This window comes from Anas platyrhynchos, chromosome 23 (genome assembly GCF_047663525.1).
Source record: "Anas platyrhynchos isolate ZD024472 breed Pekin duck chromosome 23, IASCAAS_PekinDuck_T2T, whole genome shotgun sequence".
In the NCBI taxonomy this organism is placed as follows: Eukaryota; Metazoa; Chordata; class Aves; order Anseriformes; family Anatidae; genus Anas; species Anas platyrhynchos.
In genome coordinates this window covers 4,612,815-4,633,016 of record NC_092609.1, presented here as the reverse complement: position 1 = coordinate 4,633,016, position 20,202 = coordinate 4,612,815, and the positions used below count along the sequence as shown (strand labels likewise).

Genomic DNA, 20,202 nt, shown 5'->3' with positions numbered 1-20,202 from the left:
GGGGGTGAGTTTAAAAAAGGAGACTTTATTGGGGGCGCTCAGAGCTCGGGGGACGCCTGCCCCTCGCCCTCGGGCCGCGTCCCCTCCTCTTCCTCGCCGCGCCAGTTGGCGAAGGCCACCTCCTGCGCCAGCTGCTCCAGGGGCGGCCGGCCCAGCGCCAGGTTGCGCAGGGAGATGAGGGTCATCAGCGCGCTGTGGGGGGCAGAAAGAATCAAGGCGGGGGGATTGACACAAAAAAAAAGCACCAAAAAGCCTGATTTTGGGGCTCACCTGCGCCGGAAGAGGTAGTATTTCTTGCGGAGGAAGCGGTGGAGGCGCTGGCCCAGGCTGGACTCCCGCCGCCGCCCCAGCTCCTCCAGGCGCCGCTGCCGCCGCAGGAACGCGGCCACCACCGGGTCGCTCGGGGTCCCTGCCGCCAGCGGCTCCCCCAGGATGGGCCGCAGCTCGGGGGGCAGCGGCTCCGTCTCTGCGGGGGGCGAGGGGCGCGGTTTGGGGGTGCACGTGGAGTTTTAGGGGGTCCCCACCCCAAGGTTGTGGGATGCAGGGCTCAGTTTTGGGGTCTGTGAGGATTCATGGGGGCTCCCTGCCCTGGTTTAGGGGGACGTGGGGCTCAGTTTTGGGGTCTGTGAGGATTTGGGGGGCTCCCCACCCAGGTTTTTTGGGGGGGCCAGGGCTCACCGGTGCCATTCTGCACCCGCTCTCGCAGCTCCTGCAGCCGCGTCAGGTTCTTCTCCAGCGCCAGCGCCGTGGTGTTGACGTAGGTGTACATGTAGCAGGAGGGCTCCGGAGACACCGTGTGCACCTTGTGGTACTCCCCGGGGGGCACCTTCCACGGGGGTGGGGGGGACACAGCATGGGGCCTTCAGCCCCCCCAGCACCCCCGGGCCCCCTCCCCACTCACCTGCAGCCCCTCGCCCTCCCGCAGGCTGTGGTTGCGGTGCTGCTCCACCAGCTCCACCAGCACCTCTCCGCGCAGCACCCGCAGGCTGGTGTTCCCCAAATCCTCGCTGACGAAGTTCTCCAAGTGCAAGCCTGCGCCCCGCCAGGTTTGGGTTAAGCTGCTTGGGGAGGGGGGCTCAAGACCACCCCGCCCTGCTCCCCGTGCCCTCACCGGGGAAGTCGGCGATGAAGACGACGTCCGTGTGTGCGTCCAGGCTGCTCTCCAGCTCCTGCAGCCGCTCGCGCCACGGCGACAGCTCCAGCAGCAGCGGCAGCAGCCAGGGCGTGCGGCGCCATGGGGACCACTCGGCGCGCACCAGGTCCACCCGAGGGTCCACCAGCCTGCGGCACGGCGCTGTCAGAGCCCCCCCAAACCCCACCCCCCCCCCCAAATCCTCGGCTCCCACCTCTGCTGGAAGCGCTCGTTGATGGAGACCCAGATGTCGAAGTAGAGCTGGGGCTGGGAGATGTTGTAGCGCGGCAGGATGGCGCTGAGGCACGTCGAGTACTGCTTCAGCATGTCCGCGTGGTCCTTCCAGCGCCGGCTCTGCGTGAACACCTTCTCGGGGACCCCCCCCAAAAAAAAAATCACTCTCTGCCCCCCTCCACCTTCCCTTTTACCCGCCCCCGGAGCCCGCCGCTCACCCCCGGCTTGAGGTAGCCCACCTCCCCGGTGAGCCCGTCGCGGTACGTGATCTTGACGTGCTGGTGGAAGCGCGAGTGCACCATCATGTCCCACGAGTAGCCGTACAGCCCGTTGGTCCAGTTGTTGTAGCCCTGGGGGGGGGGGGCAGAAGGGGTCGGTGTGTGACCCCCAGCAGTGTCCCCATACCCATACGTGCCCCCCCCAGCAGTGTCCCTCTTTCCCTATGTGTCCCCAAGAAATGTCCCCATACCCTTATGTGACCCCCATCAGTGTCCCCATGCCACTCAGCAGTGACCCCATACCCCTATGTGCCCCCCACCACTGTCCCTATCCCCCCCCAGCACTGTCCCCATACCCCTGTGCCCCCCACCAGTGTCCCCACACCCCCCAGCAGTGTCCCTGTCCCCCTAATTCCCCCCCAGCACCGTCCCCCTTCCCCCCACCAGTACCCCCACACCCCCCGCCACCCCCAGCATCCCTCCCACATGCCCCCAAGCAATGCCCCCCACGTCCCCCCCAACACTCCCCCTTCACCAAAACCCCCCCAAAACCCCCCAAACTGCCCCCACCTGGGTGATGAAGTGGGAGTAGGGCAGGAAGAGCTGCTCCGCCACGTAGAGCAGCGTGAAGGCGGCCGCCAGGTGCTGCCGGAGACGAAGCCCCCCCTGCGCCCCCCCAGCACCCCCTTCCCCATAATGACAATCGGGGCTGCGCCGGGGGGGCTCGGTGCTGGGCAGCCCCCCCCGAAGCCACCGCGGGCAGCGGGCGCAGAGGCGCCGGGGCCAGCTGGCATCGCAGAAGAGCCCGCTGCTGGCCAGCATGGTGTAGGAGAACATGCCTGGGGGGGGGACAGGACGCAATATTAGGGACCCCCCCGACCCCCCCAGGCCGTCCCCGGAGTGCTGCCCCCCCCCCCTCCATCCATCCCCTCACCGATGCTGAAGAGCTGCGAGTTCATGCAGTGGAAGTAGGTGACGAAGACGAGGGCGAGCGGCCGCGTGGCGTCGAAGAAGAGCAAGAAGCCGGCGGAGAGGTCGAGCGCCAGCCCCCCGCCGTGCACCACCAGCAGGCTGGTCATCTCCTCCGACAGCACCAGCCTGCCGGGACGTCATTGTCACCGCCGTTGTCACCCCAAACTCCCCTCAGTCCCCCCCTCCCCGGTGCCCCCCGCTCACCGAAAGGGCGCGAAGAGCCAGTGGCGCCCCAGGGAGCTCATGGAGTAGCCACCCACCCAGTCGGCGTCCAGCTTCTTCAGCCCCGCGATGAAGTAGACGATGAAGATCTGCGGGGGGGGGTGGTGAGGATGTTGGGGGGGAGGTGACACGCACAGGGATGTCCCCCTGTCAGATATGTCCCCCCCCCCGGCACCCACCCACCTGGGCGCGCAGCAGGGTGTAGTTCCACAGCGGCACGTGGGCGTTGCGCTTCTGCGGGCGCAGGAGGCCATCGATGGACCTGTGGGGGGGGGGGACAGGGGACACCACCGCGGGGACACCGGGGCTTGTGTCACCATGGGAGGACCCCGAGCCATGGGGATACCCGGGTTTGGGTCAGCTGTTTGGGTCCCCTGAGCCATGGGGACATTGGGGTTTGTGTCACCCGTTAGGGGACCCTGAGCCATGGGGAACCACGGGGACACCGGGGTTTGTGTCACCCTGGGGGGACCCCAAACCACAGGGAACCATGGGGACACCGCACTTTGTGTCACCCGTTAGGGGACCCTGTCCCCAAGGTGACACCAGGGCTTGTGCCACCCCCCTGGGGACACCGAGACCAGTGCCACCCCCAGGTGACCCCCACCCCCCTCGCACCACCCCACACCCTCCCCGACCACCCCGTTACCCCCAGCACCCCCACCCCTTTCATCCCTTTTCCCCCTTCCCCCACCACCCGGCGGCATCCCCCTGTCCCCCCCCCCGTGTCCCCAAGTGTCCCCAAGTGTCCCCGTGCCCACCAGTAGCGGTCGGCGCCCACCAGGGCGAGCTGGAAGGCCAGCAGCCCGTAGAGGTAGGAGTGGTTGTTCCACGTCGTCTTGTCCAGCAGCAGCAGGTACCAGTAGGGCCCCAGGAAGGCCAGCGTGCTCAGCCGGTAGCAGAACCCCACCATGATGCCCAGCGCGCCTGTTGTCACCCATTGTCACCCCCCTGTCACCCGCTGTCACCCCCCGTCACCGCCCATCCCCCTTGCAGCCAAAGCATCTGGCCCCATCCTGCCCCGGCGCACGCTCCCCATGGGGTCCTGTGGCACCCAGCCCCATTGTCCCCCTGTCCCCATTGTCCCCCATCGTGGTGGCCGCCCTCATGAACGCTGTGCCCATCCCGGTGCCGCCCAGCTCTCGCCGTGTCCCGGTGTCCCCATGTCCCTGTCCCCAGCACGGTGGCCATCCACCCCCATGTGCCCCGTGCTTGTCCCCATCCCACCCCGATCCACGTCCCCATGTCCTGAGGCACCCAGCCCCGTGTCCCTGTATCCCCCCCAATGTCCCCATGTCCCCACATCCTGATGTCCCCATGTCCCTGTGTCCTGATGTGCCCACCCCCATGTCCCTATATCCCCCCCATGTCCTGATGTCCCCATGTCCCCAGGCCCCTCTGTCCCCGTGCCTCCACGTCCCCATGTCCTGCTGTCCCCACCCTCACGTCCCCATGCACTTTTGTCCCAATGTCCCTGCGTCCTGCTGTCCCCACCCCCTGTGTCCCCATGCCCTATGTCCCTGTCTCCCGATGTCCCTGTCCTCGTGTCCCCGTGTCATGCTGCCCCTGTGTCCTCGTGCTCCATGTCTGGATGTCCCTGTCCCTGTGCCCCATGCCCCTGCCTCCTGCTGTCCCCGTCCCCATGTCCCTATGTTCTGATGTCCCCATGTCCCTGTCCTCTCATCCTGCTGTCCCCATGTCCCCATATCCTGATGTCCCTGCCTCCTGCTGTCCCCATGTTCCCCTGTCCTGCTGTCCCCGTGTCCTCATGCCCCGCGTCCTGCTGTCCCCATGCCCTATGCTCCTGTCCTCCCGTCCCCATGTCCCTGTCCCCGTGTCCCCGTCCCCGTGTCCCTATGTTCTGATGTCCCTGTGTCCCTGTCCTCTCATCCTGCTGTCCCCATGTCCCCATGCCCTGCGTCCTGCTGTCCCCGTGCCCTATGCTCCTGTCCCCCCGTCCTGCTCTCCCCGTCCCCGTGTCCCCATGTCCCCATCCCCATGTCCCCGTGTCCCCATCCCCGTCCCCGTGCCCCGTACCCAGCAGCATGACGCCGTACACCAGGTACATCCAGTCGAGCGGCAGCGGCCGCAGGCCGGGCAGCAGCGGGAAGCGGCAAACCTCCAGCCCGTCCAGGTACCGGTGATCCAACCGCGCCAAGCCCCGCTCCTGCGGCACGTCCAGCGCCATCAGCAGCCCTGGGGGGCACGGCGGGGACACCGTGAGCCACCAGGAGGGGGGGGGGGGGCCCACCGGGGGGGGGTCCCGCTCCCGGCGTCGCCGCTCACCGAAAGCCGCCCGGAAGGCCCCGAGGGCGGCGGGGTCGTGGGGGCGATGCAGCAGCCGCACGAGGCGCCCCCAGCTCGCCAAATCCCGCGGCTCGAAGCCCAGCAGGCGCCGGGCACGGCCCGGGGGGCGCCCACCGGGGGGGTCCCCGCAAGGCACCGGGGGCTCCTCCGCTGCTGCCGCCGCCGCCGTCTCCTCCGCCCCGCGTCCCGCTCGCCGCCGCCGGGCTGGGCCTGGAGGGGCAGAGGTCAAAGGGCAGGGGTCAGGGGGTCAGGGGGTGCTGGGGGTCTCCCGTCGCCCCCCCCGGTGCCGCCCGGTGCCCGCACCCATCGCCGCCGCCGCCGCCGCCGCCGCCGCCATGGCCGGTGCCCGCCCCCCCCCTGCCACGTCACCGCCACCGAACCGCCCGGTGGCCAATGGGGAGCGAGGGGGGGGCGAGGCCAGGCCCCGCCCCCTGACCTTTGACCCCATGACCTCTGACCCCGCTGCGGTCACTTTCCCCTCCCCCCCCCCAAATCCCCTGCTCGCTGCCCCCCCCGAGGCTCTCCCCAGCCCCGTGACCTCTGACCCCACACCCCCCGCCCCCCACCCAACCCCCCCCCGCCCCCTGCCCCCCCCTCCGTGACCTTTGACCCTTGACCCCTGCCGCTCTCCCCTCCCCTTCACCCCACGGTGACCCCCAGGGGCTCCCTGACCCCGCCCCCCGACCCTGGCCACGCCCCCCGAGCCTGGCCACGCCCACTTTGTGTTGGCCACGCCCCCTTTGACCACGCCCCCCCCCCCTGACCCCCCCGCGCCCCCGCCCCTGCCCCGGGCGGTGCCGCCGCCGCCGCTCCCGGAAGCCCCGGGCGGGAACGGGACCGGCACCGGGAGCGGCACCGGGCAGCGGCTGCGGCCATGGTGAGGGGGGGGGGCGCGGGGGGGGCCGGCACCGGAACCGGGACAGGGATTGGGATTGGGATCGGGAAATGGGGAAATGGGGAAGTGCCCCGGGGCCGTTGGGCTGCGGCTGCCACCGGGGGGCGGGGCTGGGGGCCCCGTGGGGTGCCTCTGGGGGGGGCCCTGGGGGGGTTTGGGGGGCTTGGGGGGTGTATGGGGAGAGCTATAGGGCACCTATAGGGGCTTGGGGGGTGTATGGGGGGGCTACAGGGCACCTGTGGGGGCTTGGGGGGCACCTATGGGGGCTTAAAGGGTGCGGGGGGGGGCTACAGGGCACCTGTGGGGGCTTGGGGGGCACCTATGGGGGCTTGGGGGGGTGTATGGGGGGAGCTATAGGGCACCTATGGGGGCTTGGGGGGTGTATGGGGGGGCTATAGGGCACTTACGAGTGCTTGAGGGGGTGTTGGGGGGGTTATAGGGCACCTCTGGGTGCTCGGGGGGTACCTATGGGTGCATGGGGGGGGCTATAGGGGGGCTATAGGGCACCTTTGGGTGCTTGTGAGGGTGTTTTGGGTGCCTATGGGTGCTTGGGGGGGTACCTGTGGGGGTTATAGAGCACCTATGGGTGCTTGTGGGGTGTATGGGGTGCCGGTGGGGTGCTTGGGGAGCACCTATGGGTGCTTGCGGGGTGTATGGGGGGGCTATAAGGCACCCTTGGGTGCTTGAGGGGGTGTATGGGGGGGTTATAGGGCACCTCTGGGTGTTTGGGGGGTGTATGGGGTGCCTATGGGTGCTTGGGGGGGTACCTGTGAGGGTTGTAGGGCACCTATGGGTGCCTGTGGGGTATATGGGGTGCCTGTGGGGGGTTATGGGGTACCTGTGGGTGCTTGGGGGGGGTTCTATGAGGCACCTATGGGGTGCGTGGGGGGGTTATGGGACACTTATTGGTGCTTGGGGGGGTCTATGGGGCACCTGTGGGTGCTCGGAGGGGTTTATGGGGCCCCTATGGGGTGCCCAACGGGTTACGGGGAACTTGTGGGGTGCCCGGGGGGTGTTCAGAGCCCCAGTGGGGTGCTGGGGGGGGGCGCTTGGGGTGGGCGTGGGGCACTCAGGGGGGTGCCCCCCACCCACCGAGGCGGTGCCGGGCGCAGGCGGACGCCCCGGGGGGCAGCGAGCGCGTGCGGGACCTGCAGCGGGAGGTGGAGGGGGTGAAGAGCATCATGAGCCAGAACGTGGAGCGCATCCTGGCGCGGGGGGAGAACCTCGAGCACCTCCGCAACAAGACCGAGGACCTGGAGGCCACGGTGCGGGGACACCGGGGACATCGCGGGGACATCGCGGGGACACGTGTCTGCGGGAGCAGGGGGGGGTTCCGAGGTCCCTATGTGGCCACGCGGTCCCCAAGGTGGCACTGGGACCCCAGGTGGGGATGGGCGCGTGGGACCTGGGGTGCCCCCGGTGTGGCACCGTGGCCCCAAGGGTCCCCAAGGTGGCACCAGGTCCCGGAGGTGGCACTGTGTCCCCACGGGTCCCCAAGGTGGCACCAAGGTCTCCGAAGGATCCCAGATGTGTCTGGGGCAACTGGGTCCTGAAGGGGGCACCAGGTCCCCAGATGCGGGCCGTGAGGTCCTCAAGGTGGCACTGGGTCCCCATGGGGTCCCTAAATGTGTGGGACCGGGTCCCCGAGGTGACACCAGGTCCCCAACAGGTCCTTAAAATTGGGGCAGTGGGGTCCCCAAAGGTGACATCAGGTCCCCAGGGGGTCCTTAGATATGGGGCACCAGGTCCCCAAAGGGTCCTAGATGTGGGGTAATGTGTCCCCAAGGTGACACCGGGTCCCCAGGGGGTTCTTAGAATTGGGGCACTGGGTCCCCTGGGGGTCCCAGGTGTGGGACATCGGGTCCCCAGGGTGACACTGAGTCCCCAAGGGGTCCCAGGTGTGGGGTCCCAGGTCCCCAAGGGGTCCCAGTTATAGGGTCCCAGGTCCCCAGGGGGTCCCAGGTGTGGGGCACGGGGTCCCCAGGGTGACACTGGGTCCCCAAGGGGTCCCAGTTATAGGGTCCCAGGTCCCCAAGGGTATCCCAGTTATAGGGTCCTAAGTCCCCAAGGGGTCCCGGGTGTGGGGCACGGGGTCCCCAGGGTGACTCCGGCTCCCCGAGAGGTTTTGGGTGTGGGGTCCCTGTGGTGGCAGCGGGGTCCCTAGGTGGGTGCGGGGTCCCCAGGCGGGTGCGGGGTCCCCAGGTGGGTGCAGGGTCCCCCGGTGCCCCCCCTGACCCCCCCCCGTCCCCGCAGTCGGAGCACTTCAAGACGACGTCGCAGAAGATGGCGCGCAAATACTGGTGGAAGAACACGAAGCTGCTCCTCATCCTCGGGCTGCTGGGCGCCATCATCCTCATCCTCATCATCCTCCTGGCCGCGGGCGTCATCCCCACATAGGGGACCCCCCCACACACCCCCCCACACCCCCCCCCAGCCTGGGGACCACCCCCCCCAAGATGCAGTGGCCCCATAAAGGCGGTGCCGTGGAGCTGTGTGGCCGTGTGTGGGACACTGGGGGGGGGGGACACGGGGGGGGGACACAAGGGGGGGGGACACGGGGGGAGCGGTGCCAGGCGGGTGCCTGGCGCCTGGGGACAAAAGGCGCCGTGTGACACCCGGGGGGGGGCCGCGGCTGGGGGGGGACCCGTGCCTTGGGGGGGCTCCTAGGGGGGACCATGGCTTGGGAGGGAGTTCTGGAGGGACCCCACAATTTGGGGGGGGTCTTGGTGGGACCCAGGGCTTGGGGGGGGGGTCGGGGGGGACCCCACACTTTGGGAAGGGGGGGGCCTGGGGGACCCATGGCCGGGGGGGGGAGGACACAGGGCTTGGGGGGGGTCTTGGGGGACCCATGGGTTTGGGGACAGTGCTGGAGGGGTCCCACACTTTGGGGGGGTCTTGGTGGGACCCAGGGTTTGGGAGGGTTCGGGGGGGACCCCACATTTTGGGGGGGGGCCTGGGGGATCCACGTTTTAGGGGGGGCCCTAGGGGACCCATGGGTTGGGGGGTCCTGGGGGGGATCCACACTTGGGGGGGGGTCCTGGGGGGATCCTCATTTGGGGGGGGTCCTGAGGGGACCCATGGCTTTGGGGGTCCTGGGGGGGATCCATGGCTTTGGGGGGAGTTCTGGAGGGACCCCACAATTTGGGGGGGGTCCTGGTGGGACCCATGTTTTTTTTTGGGGGGGGGGGTTCTGGGAGGACGCCACCCTTTGGGGTCTCCTGGTGGGGGGGGGAGGGCTGACACTTTGGGGGGGCTCTGGGGGCAACCCAAGGCTTGAGGGGAGGTCCCGGGGGGGGGGGACCCAAACTTATGGGGCCGGGGGGGTCCTGGGCGGGCCGCCTACTTATGGGGTTGGGGGGGGGGCGGTCCCATAGCCGTGGGGTTACGGGGACACGGGGGGGGGGGGGGCGGGGACACGGCTCGTGGGAGCGGCCCCACGGGGGGGCGGGGGGGGGGTCACGGGTGTCCGGGGGCGCCCCCACGGGGGGGGCGGGGCTGGGGGCCGGGACGGGCGCGGCTGCTCCGGTCCCGGTGCCGGTCCCGGTCCTGTCCCCGTCGGGTCCCGGTCCTGTCCCTGTCCCCGTCCCGGTGCCACCCGGACCATGGTGAGCGCCGCCGCCGCTTTCGCTTTCGGTTCCCGGGGGGGGTGGGGGTGGGAGCCGGGGGGGGGCTGGATCTGTCCCCCCTGTGTCCCCGCGCCCCCCCCATAGGCCGTGTCCCCACATGCCCCGGCCCCATTTCTTGGGGTCCCCCGATCCCCCCTGTCCCCGTTCCTATCCCCACGGTTCCCTATGCCCACGGGTCTCGTGTCCCCTGCCCCCCCCGTGTCCCCCCCGTGTCCCCATCCCCGTGTGCCCCATTCCCACCCCATAGGGTCCCCGCTATCCCCGTCCCGGTGTCCCCCTGTCCCCGCAGGTCCCTGTCCCCCCGTTTCCCCGTCCCCTCACCCCCCCGGTCCCTGTGTCCCAGCCCTGTTCCCACACGCCCTGTCCCCGCGGTCCCAATGTCCCCACGGTCCCCTTGTGCCCTGTTCCCATGGGTCCCATCCCCTGGTCCCTGTGGTCCCCATGTCCCCACAGTCCCCATGTCCCCACAGTCCCCGTGTCCCCACAGTCCCCGTGTCCCCCATCCCGGTGTCCCACATGCCCCATCCCCTTGGTCCCCATGTCCCTCGTGACCCTCCTGACCCCAACGGTCCCCGTGTCCCCATGTCCTCCCCTCTCCTTGTCCCCACACACCCCATCCCCAGGGTCCCAGTGTCCCCAAGGTCCCCATGTCTTCAAGGTCCCCGTGTCCCCAAGGTGCCCACATCTCCCAAGACCCCCAAGGTCTCCGTATCTCCAGGGTCCCCGTGACACCAAGGTCCCCACCCTGAGGTCCCCATAGTTCCTGTCCCCAAGATCCCCAAGGTCTCCATGGTCCCCCAGTCCCCAAGATCTCCACGTCCCCAAGATCTCCAAGGACCCCATGTCCCCATAGTCCCCGTGTCCCCAAGGTTCCCATGTCCCTGAGGTCCTCATATCCCAAAGGTTTCCATGTCCCCAAGGTCACCATGTCCTCAGGGTCCCCATGTCCCCAAGATCCCCAAGTTCTCCATGTCCCCAAGGTCCCTGAGGTCCCTGTGTCCCCATGGTCCCCATGTCCCCAAGGTCCCCATGCCCCCGAGGTCCTCATATCCCGAAGGTCCCCATGTCCCAAAGGTCTCCACGTCCCCAAGGTCCCCATGTCCCCATGGTCCCCACGTCCTCAGCATCCCCAAGGCCCCCATGACCGCGGGGTCCCCAAGGTCCCCAACCCCCCCCCACCTTGGTGACACGGGGGTCCCGCAGGCGGGGCTGGCGCAGTGCCAGCGCGAGGCAGAGGAGGTGACGGAGCTGATGAAGCAAAACTTCGCCAAGGCGCTGGAGCGCGAGGGGCGGCTCAGCGACCTGGACAACCGCGCGCAGGAGCTGCGGGCCATGGTGGGCACGGGGACATGGGGACACATGGCCCGGGGGGGGGACCTGGCATTTGGAGGGGCGTTATGGGGACACTATAGGGACATATAGCCTGGGGGGATGTTACGGGGACACTATGGGGACATATGGCCTGGGGGGACGTTATGGGGACACTATGGGGACATCCAGCCTAGGGGGGACACTATAGGGACATATGGCCTGGGGGGACATTATGGGGACACTATGGGGACATATGGCCCGGGGGGGACGTTATGGGGACACTATGGGGACATATGGCCTGGGGGGGAGGGGGGCATGGCCCGTGGGGGAAAATATGGGGGGACACAGCCCAGGGGGGTGGCCCTGGGGGCGGGGGGGCATGGGGACCTATGGCTCTGGGGGGACATGGTGGGGACACTGTGGGGACAGGATAGGGACATGGAGCCTTGGGGGGGGGACATCATAGGGACAGTATGGACAGATAATCTCACTGCCCACCCCCATAATCTCGCTTCCTCCCCCCCTAATCTCACCACCCCCCCCTAATCTCACCGCCCACCCCATAATCTTGCTGCCCCCCCATAATCTCACCTCCTCCCCCCATAATCTCGCCACCCACCCCCATAATCTTGCCTCCTCCCCCCATAATCTCGCTGTCCACCCCCATAATTTCGCTTCCTCCCCCCATAATCTCACTGCCTCCCCCCATAATCTCACCTCCCCCCATAATCTCGCCGCCCCCCCATAATCTTGCTGCCCATCCCCATAATCTCTCCTCCTCCCCCCATAATCTCGCTGCCCCACCATAATCTCACCTCCCCCCCCTAATCTCACTGCCCCCCCATAATCTTGCCGCCCACCCCCATAATCTCACCTTCTCCCCCCATAATCTCACTTCCCCCCCCCATAATCTTGCTGCCCACCCCCATAATATCACCTCCCCCCCCAAAATTTCACCTCCCCCCCCATAATCTCGCCACCCAACCCCATAATCTTGCTTCCTCCCCCCATAATCTTGCTGCCCACCCCCATAACCTCGCCTCCCCCCCCATAATCTCACCTCCCCCCCATAATCTCGCTGCCCACCCCCATAATTTCGCTCCCCCCCATAATATCGCTTCCTCCCCCCATAATCTCGCTGCCCCCCCCATAATCTCGCTGCCCCCCCATAATCTCCCTGCCCCCCCATAATCTCGCTGCCCCCCCCAGGGTGAGACGTTCACTCGCAGCACGCGGGCAGTGGCCCGGCAGCAGCGCGCGGGGCACCGGCGGTGGCAGCTGGCGCTGGGGGGGGCGGTGGCAGTGGGGCTGCTGCTGCTGGTGGCCATCGCCTGGGGCTGGGGCTCGCCCCCCGCGGCCCCCCCGCGCCCCCCGGCCCCGGCCCGGCCCCCCCGGCCACCGGCAGCCCCCCCACCCCGCCCTGACACGGCCCCCGGGGACCCGGCGGTCAATGAGGTGTCGGGGTGAGTGCTGGGAGACCCTACAATAAATAAAGACAGTGCTGGGAGACCCTACAATAACAGAGCGCCTGGAGACCCTACAATAAATAAAGACAGTGCTGGGAGACCCTACAATAACAAACCAGCCAGATCTGCTCCGGGAGACCCTACAATAAATAAAGACATCACTACAAGTAGTAGGAGACCCTACAATAACAAAGCACCTGGACCTGCTTCGGGAGACCCTACAATAAATAAAAACATCACTACAAGTGATGGGAGACCCTACAATAACAAACCATCCAGATCTGCTCCAGGAGACCCTAAAATAAATAAAAACATCACTATGAGTGATAGGAGACCCTACAATAACAAAGCACCTTGAGCTGTGCCGGGAGACCCTACAATAAATAAAGACATCGCTACGAGTGATGGGAGACCCTACAATAACAAACCAGCCAGGTCTGCTCTGGGAGACCCTACAATAAATAAGCCAGCACTGTTAGTTCTGGGAGACCCTACAATAACAATGCACCAGGAGCTGCTCCGGGAGACCCTACAATAAATAAAGACATCGCTACAAGTGATAGGAGACCCTACAATAACAAAGCACCAGGAGCTGCTTGGGGACACCCGACAATAAACAAACATCAGGACCTGCCTGGGGAGACCCTATAAAAACAAGCCAGCACAACAAGTGCTGGGAGACCCTACAATAACAAACCACCAGGAGCTGCTCCGGGGACACCCGACAATAACAAACCCGCAGGACCCTCTCTGGGAGACCCTACAATAAATAAAGCTGCAGGATCTGCGTTATGAGGGTCCGGTGACAACAACCCACCAGGACTCGTTGTTGGGAGACCCTACAATAACAAACCACCGTGCCTCGCTCCAGGGAGACCCTACAATAACAAACAGCCACGTCTCACCCCCAGGAGACCCTACAATAACAAATATCCCTGCCTCGCCCCCAGGAGACCCTACAATAACAACCCCGCGGGGCCTGGCTGGGGGAGCCCCCACCCCAATAAACCATCACAGCCCACCTGGAGGAGACCCTACAATAACAACACAGCGCGACCTACAGCCCTGGGGGGGGGGATCCTGTCCTGTCCCCCCTAATCTGGGGACATGGTGGCACGATGGGGAGGGGACGGGGACCTTGGGGACCCGGTGACACTCGGGGGGGGGTGACAGCGACGCGGGGGCACACCCCTGGGAGGCAGCACCCCCCCCCCCCACCCGTGCCTCAGTTTCCCCAGACACAGCCACACACATGGGGGGGCCTCGATCCTTTTTATTGCCCCCCCCCTCCAACAATGAGGACCGGGGGGGTGCCAGCAGCCGTCCCGTTGTCCCCGTTGGTGTCACCCCGGGGTGTCACCGCGCCCCCCCCCGCTTGCTGAGCTCGTCCTGCACCCGCTGGCACAGGGCGCGCCGCAGGGGGGGCTCCGCTCCAGGGGGCTGCGGGCGCACACCCGGCGCGTCACCTCCTCCGCGCTGTCCCCCTGCGGCAAACGGGGTCACCACGGAGCCGGGGGGGGGGGGACACAAAATTACGGGGGGGGTGTCCCCGTGTGTGTCCCCCCCCCCCCCCGTGTCCCCCCTACCTGGTGCACGATGACGCTGGTGACGTGCCCGTCGTCCCCCTCGAAGTCCAGGCAGAAGAGCCGGGGGCCGCGGGGCTCCGTGGGGGGGGGCGGCGCGGGGGGGGGCGGGGACCCCTCACCGGAGGCGCCCCCCCCCCCTGCGGGCCACCCCGGGGTGGGGGTGAGGGGGGCACCGAGGGTGGTGCCCCCCCCCCACCCTGTGTCCCCCTCCCCCCAGCACCGTCACCACCCCTGGGTGCCCCCCCCCACACCCCTGGGTGCCCCCCCAGGTCTCTGGGGGTGCCCCCCCCACCCCAGCCCACCCTTGGGTGCCCACCCTAGGGACCCCCCCCATTATTGGGTGCCCCCCCCCCACCCCTGGGTGCCCCCCAGCTCACTGGAGGTGCCCCCCCCGCACCCCCACACCCCCCCCATTACTGGGTGCCCCCCCCCATTCACCAGGGCCCCCCCCACCCCTCCCCTAACCCCCCCCTTGGGTGCCCCCCATGCCCGTGCCCACCCTTGGGTGCCCCCCCACCTTACCGGGGGTCTCCCCAAGCCCCCCCCACCTTTAGGTGCCCCCCCCCCACTTCACCAGCCCCCCCCCAAGCCCCCCTAGGACCCCTCCCCTTATTGGGTGCCCCACCCATGCCCACCCATGGGTGCTCCCCCCCCCCCCAAAGCCCCTTGGACCCCCCCCTTTTTGGGTGCCCCCCCCTTATTGGGTTCCTCCCCCATGCCCGTGCCCACCCTTGGGTGCCCCCCACCCCCCCCAAAGCTCCCTGCCCCCCCCCCCCATTTTTGGGGTGCCCCCCCTTGGGTGCCCCCCCCCCCCCCCCCTCACCGGGCCGCCGGGGCCGGTACACCGGCTGGTCGGGGCGGCGGGGCCGGGGGGGGGGTCGCGGTGTGCCGCCCCCTCGCCCGCCCCCGCGCCTGCCGCACCGAGCGCTCGTAGGCGTCCCTGGGGCAGCGGCACCTCAGCGCCCGCCGGTACCGGGGGGCACCGGGGGGGTACGGGAGGGTACCGGGGGGGGGCACGGGAGCACCGGGGGGATACCGGGAGGGTACGGGGGGGGTATTGGGGTAGCGGGGGGATACCGGGGGGGTACGGGAGGTGATATTGGGGTACCGGGGGGGGTACCGGGGGGGTTACTGGGGTACCGGGGGGGGCACGGGAGCTGCGGAGGGAACCAGGGGGGTATCGGGGGGTTACGGGGTGGTACCGGGGGGGGGGTATTTGGGCACCTAGGGGGGCACGGGAACACCGGGGAGGTCCCGGCAGGGCACCGGGGGGGGTATTGGGGTACCGGGGGGTACCGGGAGGGTACGGGATGGTACCGGGGGGGTATCGGGACACCGAGGGGGGGCATTGGGGCACTGTGGGAGACACGGGGGGGTCCCGGGACACCGGGGGGGTCATTGGGGTACCGGGGGGTGTCCCGGGAGAGTACCGGGGGGGTACCGGGGGCGGTATTGGGGTACCGGGAGGGTACCGGGGGGGTACTGGGGCTCCGGGGGGGGCCCAGCCGGTGGCATCGGGGTCCCGGGGCCGCATGGGGGGGGGGGGGATCCGTTTGAGGGGGCCGGGGTGGGCGGTGCCGGTACCTGGCGAGCTGGTTGCGGCGGATGTGCCGCACGAAGCCGTGGCTCATATCGAGCCTCCCGCCCGGCCGGCGGCAGCGCCACCCCGCGGCCGCCTCCATGAAGCGGCGCCGGGAGCTGCGGGAGGCGCCGCCGGTACCGGGGGCCGCGGCCCCTTTAAAAATCCCCGCCGGCCGCCGCGGGGGCGCGCCAATGCGCATGCGCGAGGCGAGGGGGGGCAGAACCGGGCAGGGCGTTGCGCATGCGCAGAGGGCAGAACGAAGCCCCGCCTCTCGCGGCGCATGCGCAGTGCGCGGCCATGTCCAGCCGCGGGAAGCGGGACCGGGACCGGGACCGGGAGAGGGAGCGGGGGGGGGCGGGGGCGGCTCCGGCTCCGGCTCGGGCTCGGCGCGGGGCTCGGCGCGGAGCCGCCGGGAGGGGGAGGGGGAGCGGGGCCGGGGCCGGCGGGAGGCGGGAGCGGGGCCGGGACAAGCGGGAGGCGGCGGAGAGCGGCGGCGGCGGCCCCGGGCCGGGGCTGGGCCTGGGGGGGGGCCCGCGCGCCTCAAGAAGGAGCCGGGGGGAGGCGGCGGGGCCTGGGCCGGGCCCGCGGCTGGGGCCGGGAGCGGGCCCCTGAGGGTGAAACGAGAGAGGGAGCCCGAGGGGGAGTCGGACCCAGAGCCGGAGCCCGCCGGTGGGCGAGGGGGGGACCGGGGGGCACCGGGAGGGGGCTGGGGGGGTCTGGGGGGGGACCGGGAACCGGGGGGTGTTGGGGTGGGAGCCGGGGGGCACCGGGCAGGGATTGGGGGGCACCGGGGCTGGATCTGGGGGGGGCACCGGGAACCGGGGGGCACCGGGGGGGCACCGGGAGGGGTCTGGGGGGCACCGGGGAGGGATCTGGGGGGGGCCCGGGAACGGGGGGGCATTGGGATGGGATCTGAGGGACACCGGGGTGGATCCGGGGACACCGGGAACCGGGGGGAGGATTTGGGGGGCACCGGGGCTGGATCTGGGAGGGGCACCGGGAACCGGGGGGCACCGGGGGGGGGATTGGGGGGCCCCAGGGCTCAATTTGGGGGCACCACTTTGGGAGCTGGGGGTACTGGGGGGGGGTCTGGGCTTTACTGGGGCTGGATCTGGGGGTACCGGGATGGGATCGGGGGGCACTGGGGGGGGGGTTGGCGCCACCCCCTCATTAACGAGCCCCCCGCTAACGAGCCCGGTGCCCCGCAGTGCGCTATGGCCGCTTCGACCCCGAGGACCAGCGCAGCCGCCACTGCCCCTACCTGGACACCATCAACAAGTGAGGGGGGAACGGGCACCGGGAGGGGGCACCAGGCACACCGGGAGTGGGGGGGGGGTCCCGGGGCTACCCCACGGCTCTGCCCCCCCCCCAGGAGCGTGCTGGACTTCGACTTTGAGAAGCTGTGCTCCATCTCCCTGTCACACATCAACGTCTACGCCTGCCTGGTCTGCGGGAAGTACTTCCAGGGTGAGCACCGGGGGCAGCGTCCTGGCCCCCCCCCCCTTTCCCCATCCTTCCCGTCCCTTTTTCCTGTTTTTGTTTTTTTTTTTTAGGGTTCCCCAAGCCCTTTCTCCATCCCTCCTGCCCCTGTTCTTGTGGTTTTGGGGTGCCCCCGGCCCTTTCCCTATCCCTCCTGTCCCTGCTCTCGAGGTTTTGGGGGCAGCCCCAGCCGTTTCCCCATCCCTCCTGTCCCTTTTCTTTGTGGTCTTGGGGCTTTTTGGGGTCCCTTGAGCCTTTTCTCAGTCCCTCCCATTCCTTACCCCTGAGGTTTTGGGGGCACCCCGAGTCCTTTTCCCATCCCTCCTATTCCTCATCCCTGCCGTTTCGGGGCTTTTTGGGGTGCTCTGAGCTCTTCCCTCATCCCTCATCCCTCCTGTCCCTTTTCCCTGTGCTTTTGGGGCTTTTTGGGGCACCCCGAGCCCTTTCCCTTCCCCTCCTGCCCCCCCCCCCCCCTTAATGTTTTCCTCTCTCTCCGCCAGGCCGGGGGCTGAAGTCCCACGCCTACATCCACAGCGTGCAGCTCAGCCACCACGTCTTCCTCAACCTGCACACCCTCAAGTTCTACTGCCTGCCCGACAACTACGAGATCATCGACTCCTCGCTCGAGGACATCACGGTGCGGCCCCCCCACCCCGCAGCCCCCCCATCCACCTTCCCGACCCCGGGAGCCCCCCGCTGAGGCCGTTTCCCCCCTCCCCGTCCCCGCAGTACGTGCTGAAGCCCACCTTCACGGCGCAGCACATCTCCAACCTGGACAAGCAGGCCAAGCTGTCGCGCGCCTACGACGGCACCACCTACCTGCCCGGCATCGTGGGGCTCAACAACATCAAGGCCAACGACTACGCCAACGCCGTGCTGCAGGTACGGCCCCCGGGCTGGGTTCTGGGGGGCTGCACGCCCAAAAAAAGGAAAAAAAAACCCTTAAGGGGGCTGTGTCCCACCCCGTCCCCGCCCCCAGGCTCTGTCCAACGTCCCCCCGCTGCGGAATTACTTCCTGGAGGAGGACAACTACAAGAGCATCAAGCGCCCGCCGGGGGACATCATGTTCCTGCTGGTGCAGCGCTTCGGGGAGCTGATGAGGAAGCTGTGGAACCCCCGCAACTTCAAGGCGCACGTCTCGCCCCACGAGATGCTGCAGGCCGTGGTGCTGTGCAGCAAGAAGAATTTCCAGATCACCAAGCAGGGTGAGGGGCGGCGCGGGGGGCGGCTGGGGGGCGCTGCCGCCGCGGGCACGGATCTGATTTCGCCCCCTGCCTTGCAGGGGATGGGGTCGATTTCCTCTCCTGGTTCCTCAACGCGCTGCACTCGGCCCTGGGCGGCACCAAGAAGAAGAAGAAAAGTGAGAGGGGGGGGTTTTGGGGAGGGTGGCTTCCCCCCAGGGGGGGGTCACGGCCGTGGGTGGTGCTCACCACCCCCTTTTTGAGCCCCCAATGTCCCCGTTCCGTGCCCGCAGCCATCGTCACCGACGTTTTCCAAGGCTCCATGCGCATCTTCACCAAAAAGCTGCCTCACCCCGACCTGGTGAGTGTCCCCTGGGGCTTGGGGGGGCTTCCCACACCCCACCCCCAGCCCCACGCTGATCCCCAAGCCCCGTCCCACAGCCGGCTGAGGAGAAGGCGCAGCTGCTGCAGAACGCCGAGTACCAGGAGACGATGGTGGAGTCCACCTTCATGTACCTGACGCTGGACCTGCCCACGGCGCCGCTCTACAAGGACGAGAAGGAGCAGCTCATCATCCCGCAGGTGCCCCTCTTCAGCATCCTGGCCAAATTCAACGGCGCCACCGAGAAGGAGTACAAGACCTACAAGGAGAACTTCCTCAAGCGCTTCCAGCTCACCAGGCTGCCGCCCTACCTCATCTTCTGCATCAAGCGCTTCACCAAGAACAACTTCTTCGTGGAGAAGAACCCCACCATCGTCAACTTCCCCATCACGTGAGTGCCCCGCGGGGGGGTTTGGGGTGCCCCAAGGCCTCAAAAGGGTCTCCCCCGGTGCCTGAACCTGTCCTTGGCGAGCTGGGGTGCGCGGGTTTTTGGGGTGCCTTCGGGATCTCCCCTCGTGCCCAAACCTGTCCTTTGCAAAGTGAGGTGCACACATTTTTAGGGTACATTTGGGATCTCCCCTGGTGCCTAGATTTGGGCTTTGCAAAGATGTGTGTGTGTTTTCGGGGTGCCTTTGGGATCTCCCCTGGTGCTCAAACCTGTCCTTTTCAAAGTGGGGTGCTCAGGTTTTTGGGGTGCCTTTAGGATCTTCCCCAGTGCCCAAACCCAGGCTTTGCAAACTGGGGTGTTCACGTTTTTGGGGTGCTTTTGGGATCTCCCCCAGTGCCTGAACCCATCCTTTGCAAAGCAGGCTGTGTGCCTTTTTGGGATCATTTGGGATCTCCCCTGCTGCCTGAAGTTGGGCTTTGCAAACCAGGGTGCTCAGGTTTTTGGGGTGCCTTTAGGATCTCCCCTGCTGCCTAAACCTGGGCTTTGCAGAGCGAGGTGCTCGCTTTTGGGGTTCATTTGGGATCTCCCCGGGTGCCCCAGCTCCCCCTTTTCAAACCGGGGTGCGCGTGGGGATCCCCGGGGGAGCTTTTGGGGTGGCGTGGGTGCTCACAGCGTGTCCCCACAGCAACGTGGACCTGCGGGAGTACCTGTCGGAGGAGGTGCAGGCGGTGCACACCAACACCACCTACGACCTCATCGCCAACATCGTGCACGACGGGAAACCCTCCGAGGGCTCCTACCGCATCCACGTGCTGCACCACGTGAGTGGCCCTTTTGGGGAGGCGGGGGGGGGACACAAAAAGGAGCCCCCCGGCGTCACCGCCGTCCCCTCGTGTCCCCTTGCAGGGCACCGGGAAGTGGTACGAGCTGCAGGACCTGCAGGTCACCGACATCCTGCCGCAGATGATCACGCTTTCCGAGGCTTACATCCAGGTGAGGGGACACGGGGACACCTCTCCCACCCCAAAATCCCTCCCCCACGTTGCTCACCCCCTTGTTTTTTCCCCCCCTCAGATCTGGAAGCGGCGCGAGGAGGATGAGACCAACCAGCAAGGCGCCTGAGCCCCGCGGGGCCGCCCATTAAAGGACTCCACTTGTATTTTTTTAAAAAAAACCTTTTTCCGCCCTCTGTTGCCCCAGTTTCGCCGCAAGAGGTGCCAC

At 68.0% G+C, this 20,202-nt stretch overlaps 5 protein-coding genes and 1 long non-coding RNA gene across 7 annotated transcripts in view; 4 read left to right on the top strand and 2 right to left on the bottom strand.

The window, feature by feature from the left end:
- The window catches only part of MRPS24 (mitochondrial ribosomal protein S24), a 50,717-nt gene that overhangs the window by 19,011 nt on the left and 11,504 nt on the right, over positions 1-20,202 (top strand). The window lies entirely within an intron of this gene.
- GGCX (gamma-glutamyl carboxylase) lies at positions 6-5,521 on the bottom strand. The gene is made up of 15 exons (XM_038167001.2): positions 5,389-5,521; positions 5,065-5,295; positions 4,816-4,974; positions 3,540-3,705; positions 2,962-3,040; positions 2,761-2,867; positions 2,519-2,682; positions 2,155-2,423; positions 1,585-1,716; positions 1,347-1,498; positions 1,112-1,281; positions 902-1,032; positions 679-826; positions 271-466; positions 6-192 (listed from the first exon to the last, which is right to left on the bottom strand). The coding sequence occupies exons 1-15, from the start codon at positions 5,420-5,422 to the stop codon at positions 39-41; spliced, it is 2,292 nt and encodes a 763-aa protein (XP_038022929.2). The 5' UTR covers positions 5,423-5,521; the 3' UTR covers positions 6-38.
- Positions 5,806-8,468, top strand: VAMP8 (vesicle associated membrane protein 8). Its single transcript, XM_072027230.1, has 3 exons — positions 5,806-5,962; positions 7,093-7,245; positions 8,234-8,468. The coding sequence occupies exons 1-3, from the start codon at positions 5,960-5,962 to the stop codon at positions 8,375-8,377; spliced, it is 300 nt and encodes a 99-aa protein (XP_071883331.1). The 5' UTR covers positions 5,806-5,959; the 3' UTR covers positions 8,378-8,468.
- On the top strand, positions 9,422-13,404 carry LOC139999355 (uncharacterized). The gene is made up of 3 exons (XR_011804738.1): positions 9,422-9,585; positions 10,810-10,941; positions 12,127-13,404. It is a non-coding gene; the product is annotated as an uncharacterized lncRNA (long non-coding RNA).
- C23H2orf68 (chromosome 23 C2orf68 homolog) lies at positions 13,642-15,783 on the bottom strand. Its single transcript, XM_072027225.1, is given in 6 exon segments — positions 13,642-13,814; positions 13,817-13,867; positions 13,970-14,106; positions 14,793-14,844; positions 14,846-14,909; positions 15,554-15,783. Coding segments are annotated over 6 exon segments (576 nt in total). The 5' UTR covers positions 15,751-15,783; the 3' UTR covers positions 13,642-13,739.
- USP39 (ubiquitin specific peptidase 39) lies at positions 15,777-20,167 on the top strand. The gene is given in 15 exon segments (XM_072027211.1): positions 15,777-15,905; positions 15,908-16,003; positions 16,005-16,049; positions 16,052-16,220; positions 16,760-16,829; positions 16,924-17,018; positions 17,531-17,667; positions 17,760-17,912; positions 18,010-18,235; positions 18,313-18,390; positions 18,505-18,572; positions 18,653-18,984; positions 19,667-19,802; positions 19,888-19,974; positions 20,056-20,167. Coding segments are annotated over 15 exon segments (1,854 nt in total). The 5' UTR covers positions 15,777-15,791; the 3' UTR covers positions 20,104-20,167.

Bases quoted from the DNA above. Each gene is read 5' to 3' on its own strand.
- GGCX (XM_038167001.2), bottom strand. From the start codon at position 5,422: ATGGCGGCGGCGGCGGCGGCGGCGGCGGCGATGG. The intron at 4,975-5,064 runs GTGAGCGGCGAC...CGTGCCCCCCAG, and splicing joins GGCCTTCCGGGCGGCTTTCG to GGCTGCTGATGGCGCTGGAC. The intron at 1,033-1,111 runs GTGAGGGCACGG...GGCGGGGCGCAG, and splicing joins CTTCATCGCCGACTTCCCCG to GCTTGCACTTGGAGAACTTC.
- VAMP8 (XM_072027230.1), top strand. The intron at 7,246-8,233 runs GTGCGGGGACAC...CCGTCCCCGCAG, and splicing joins CCGAGGACCTGGAGGCCACG to TCGGAGCACTTCAAGACGAC.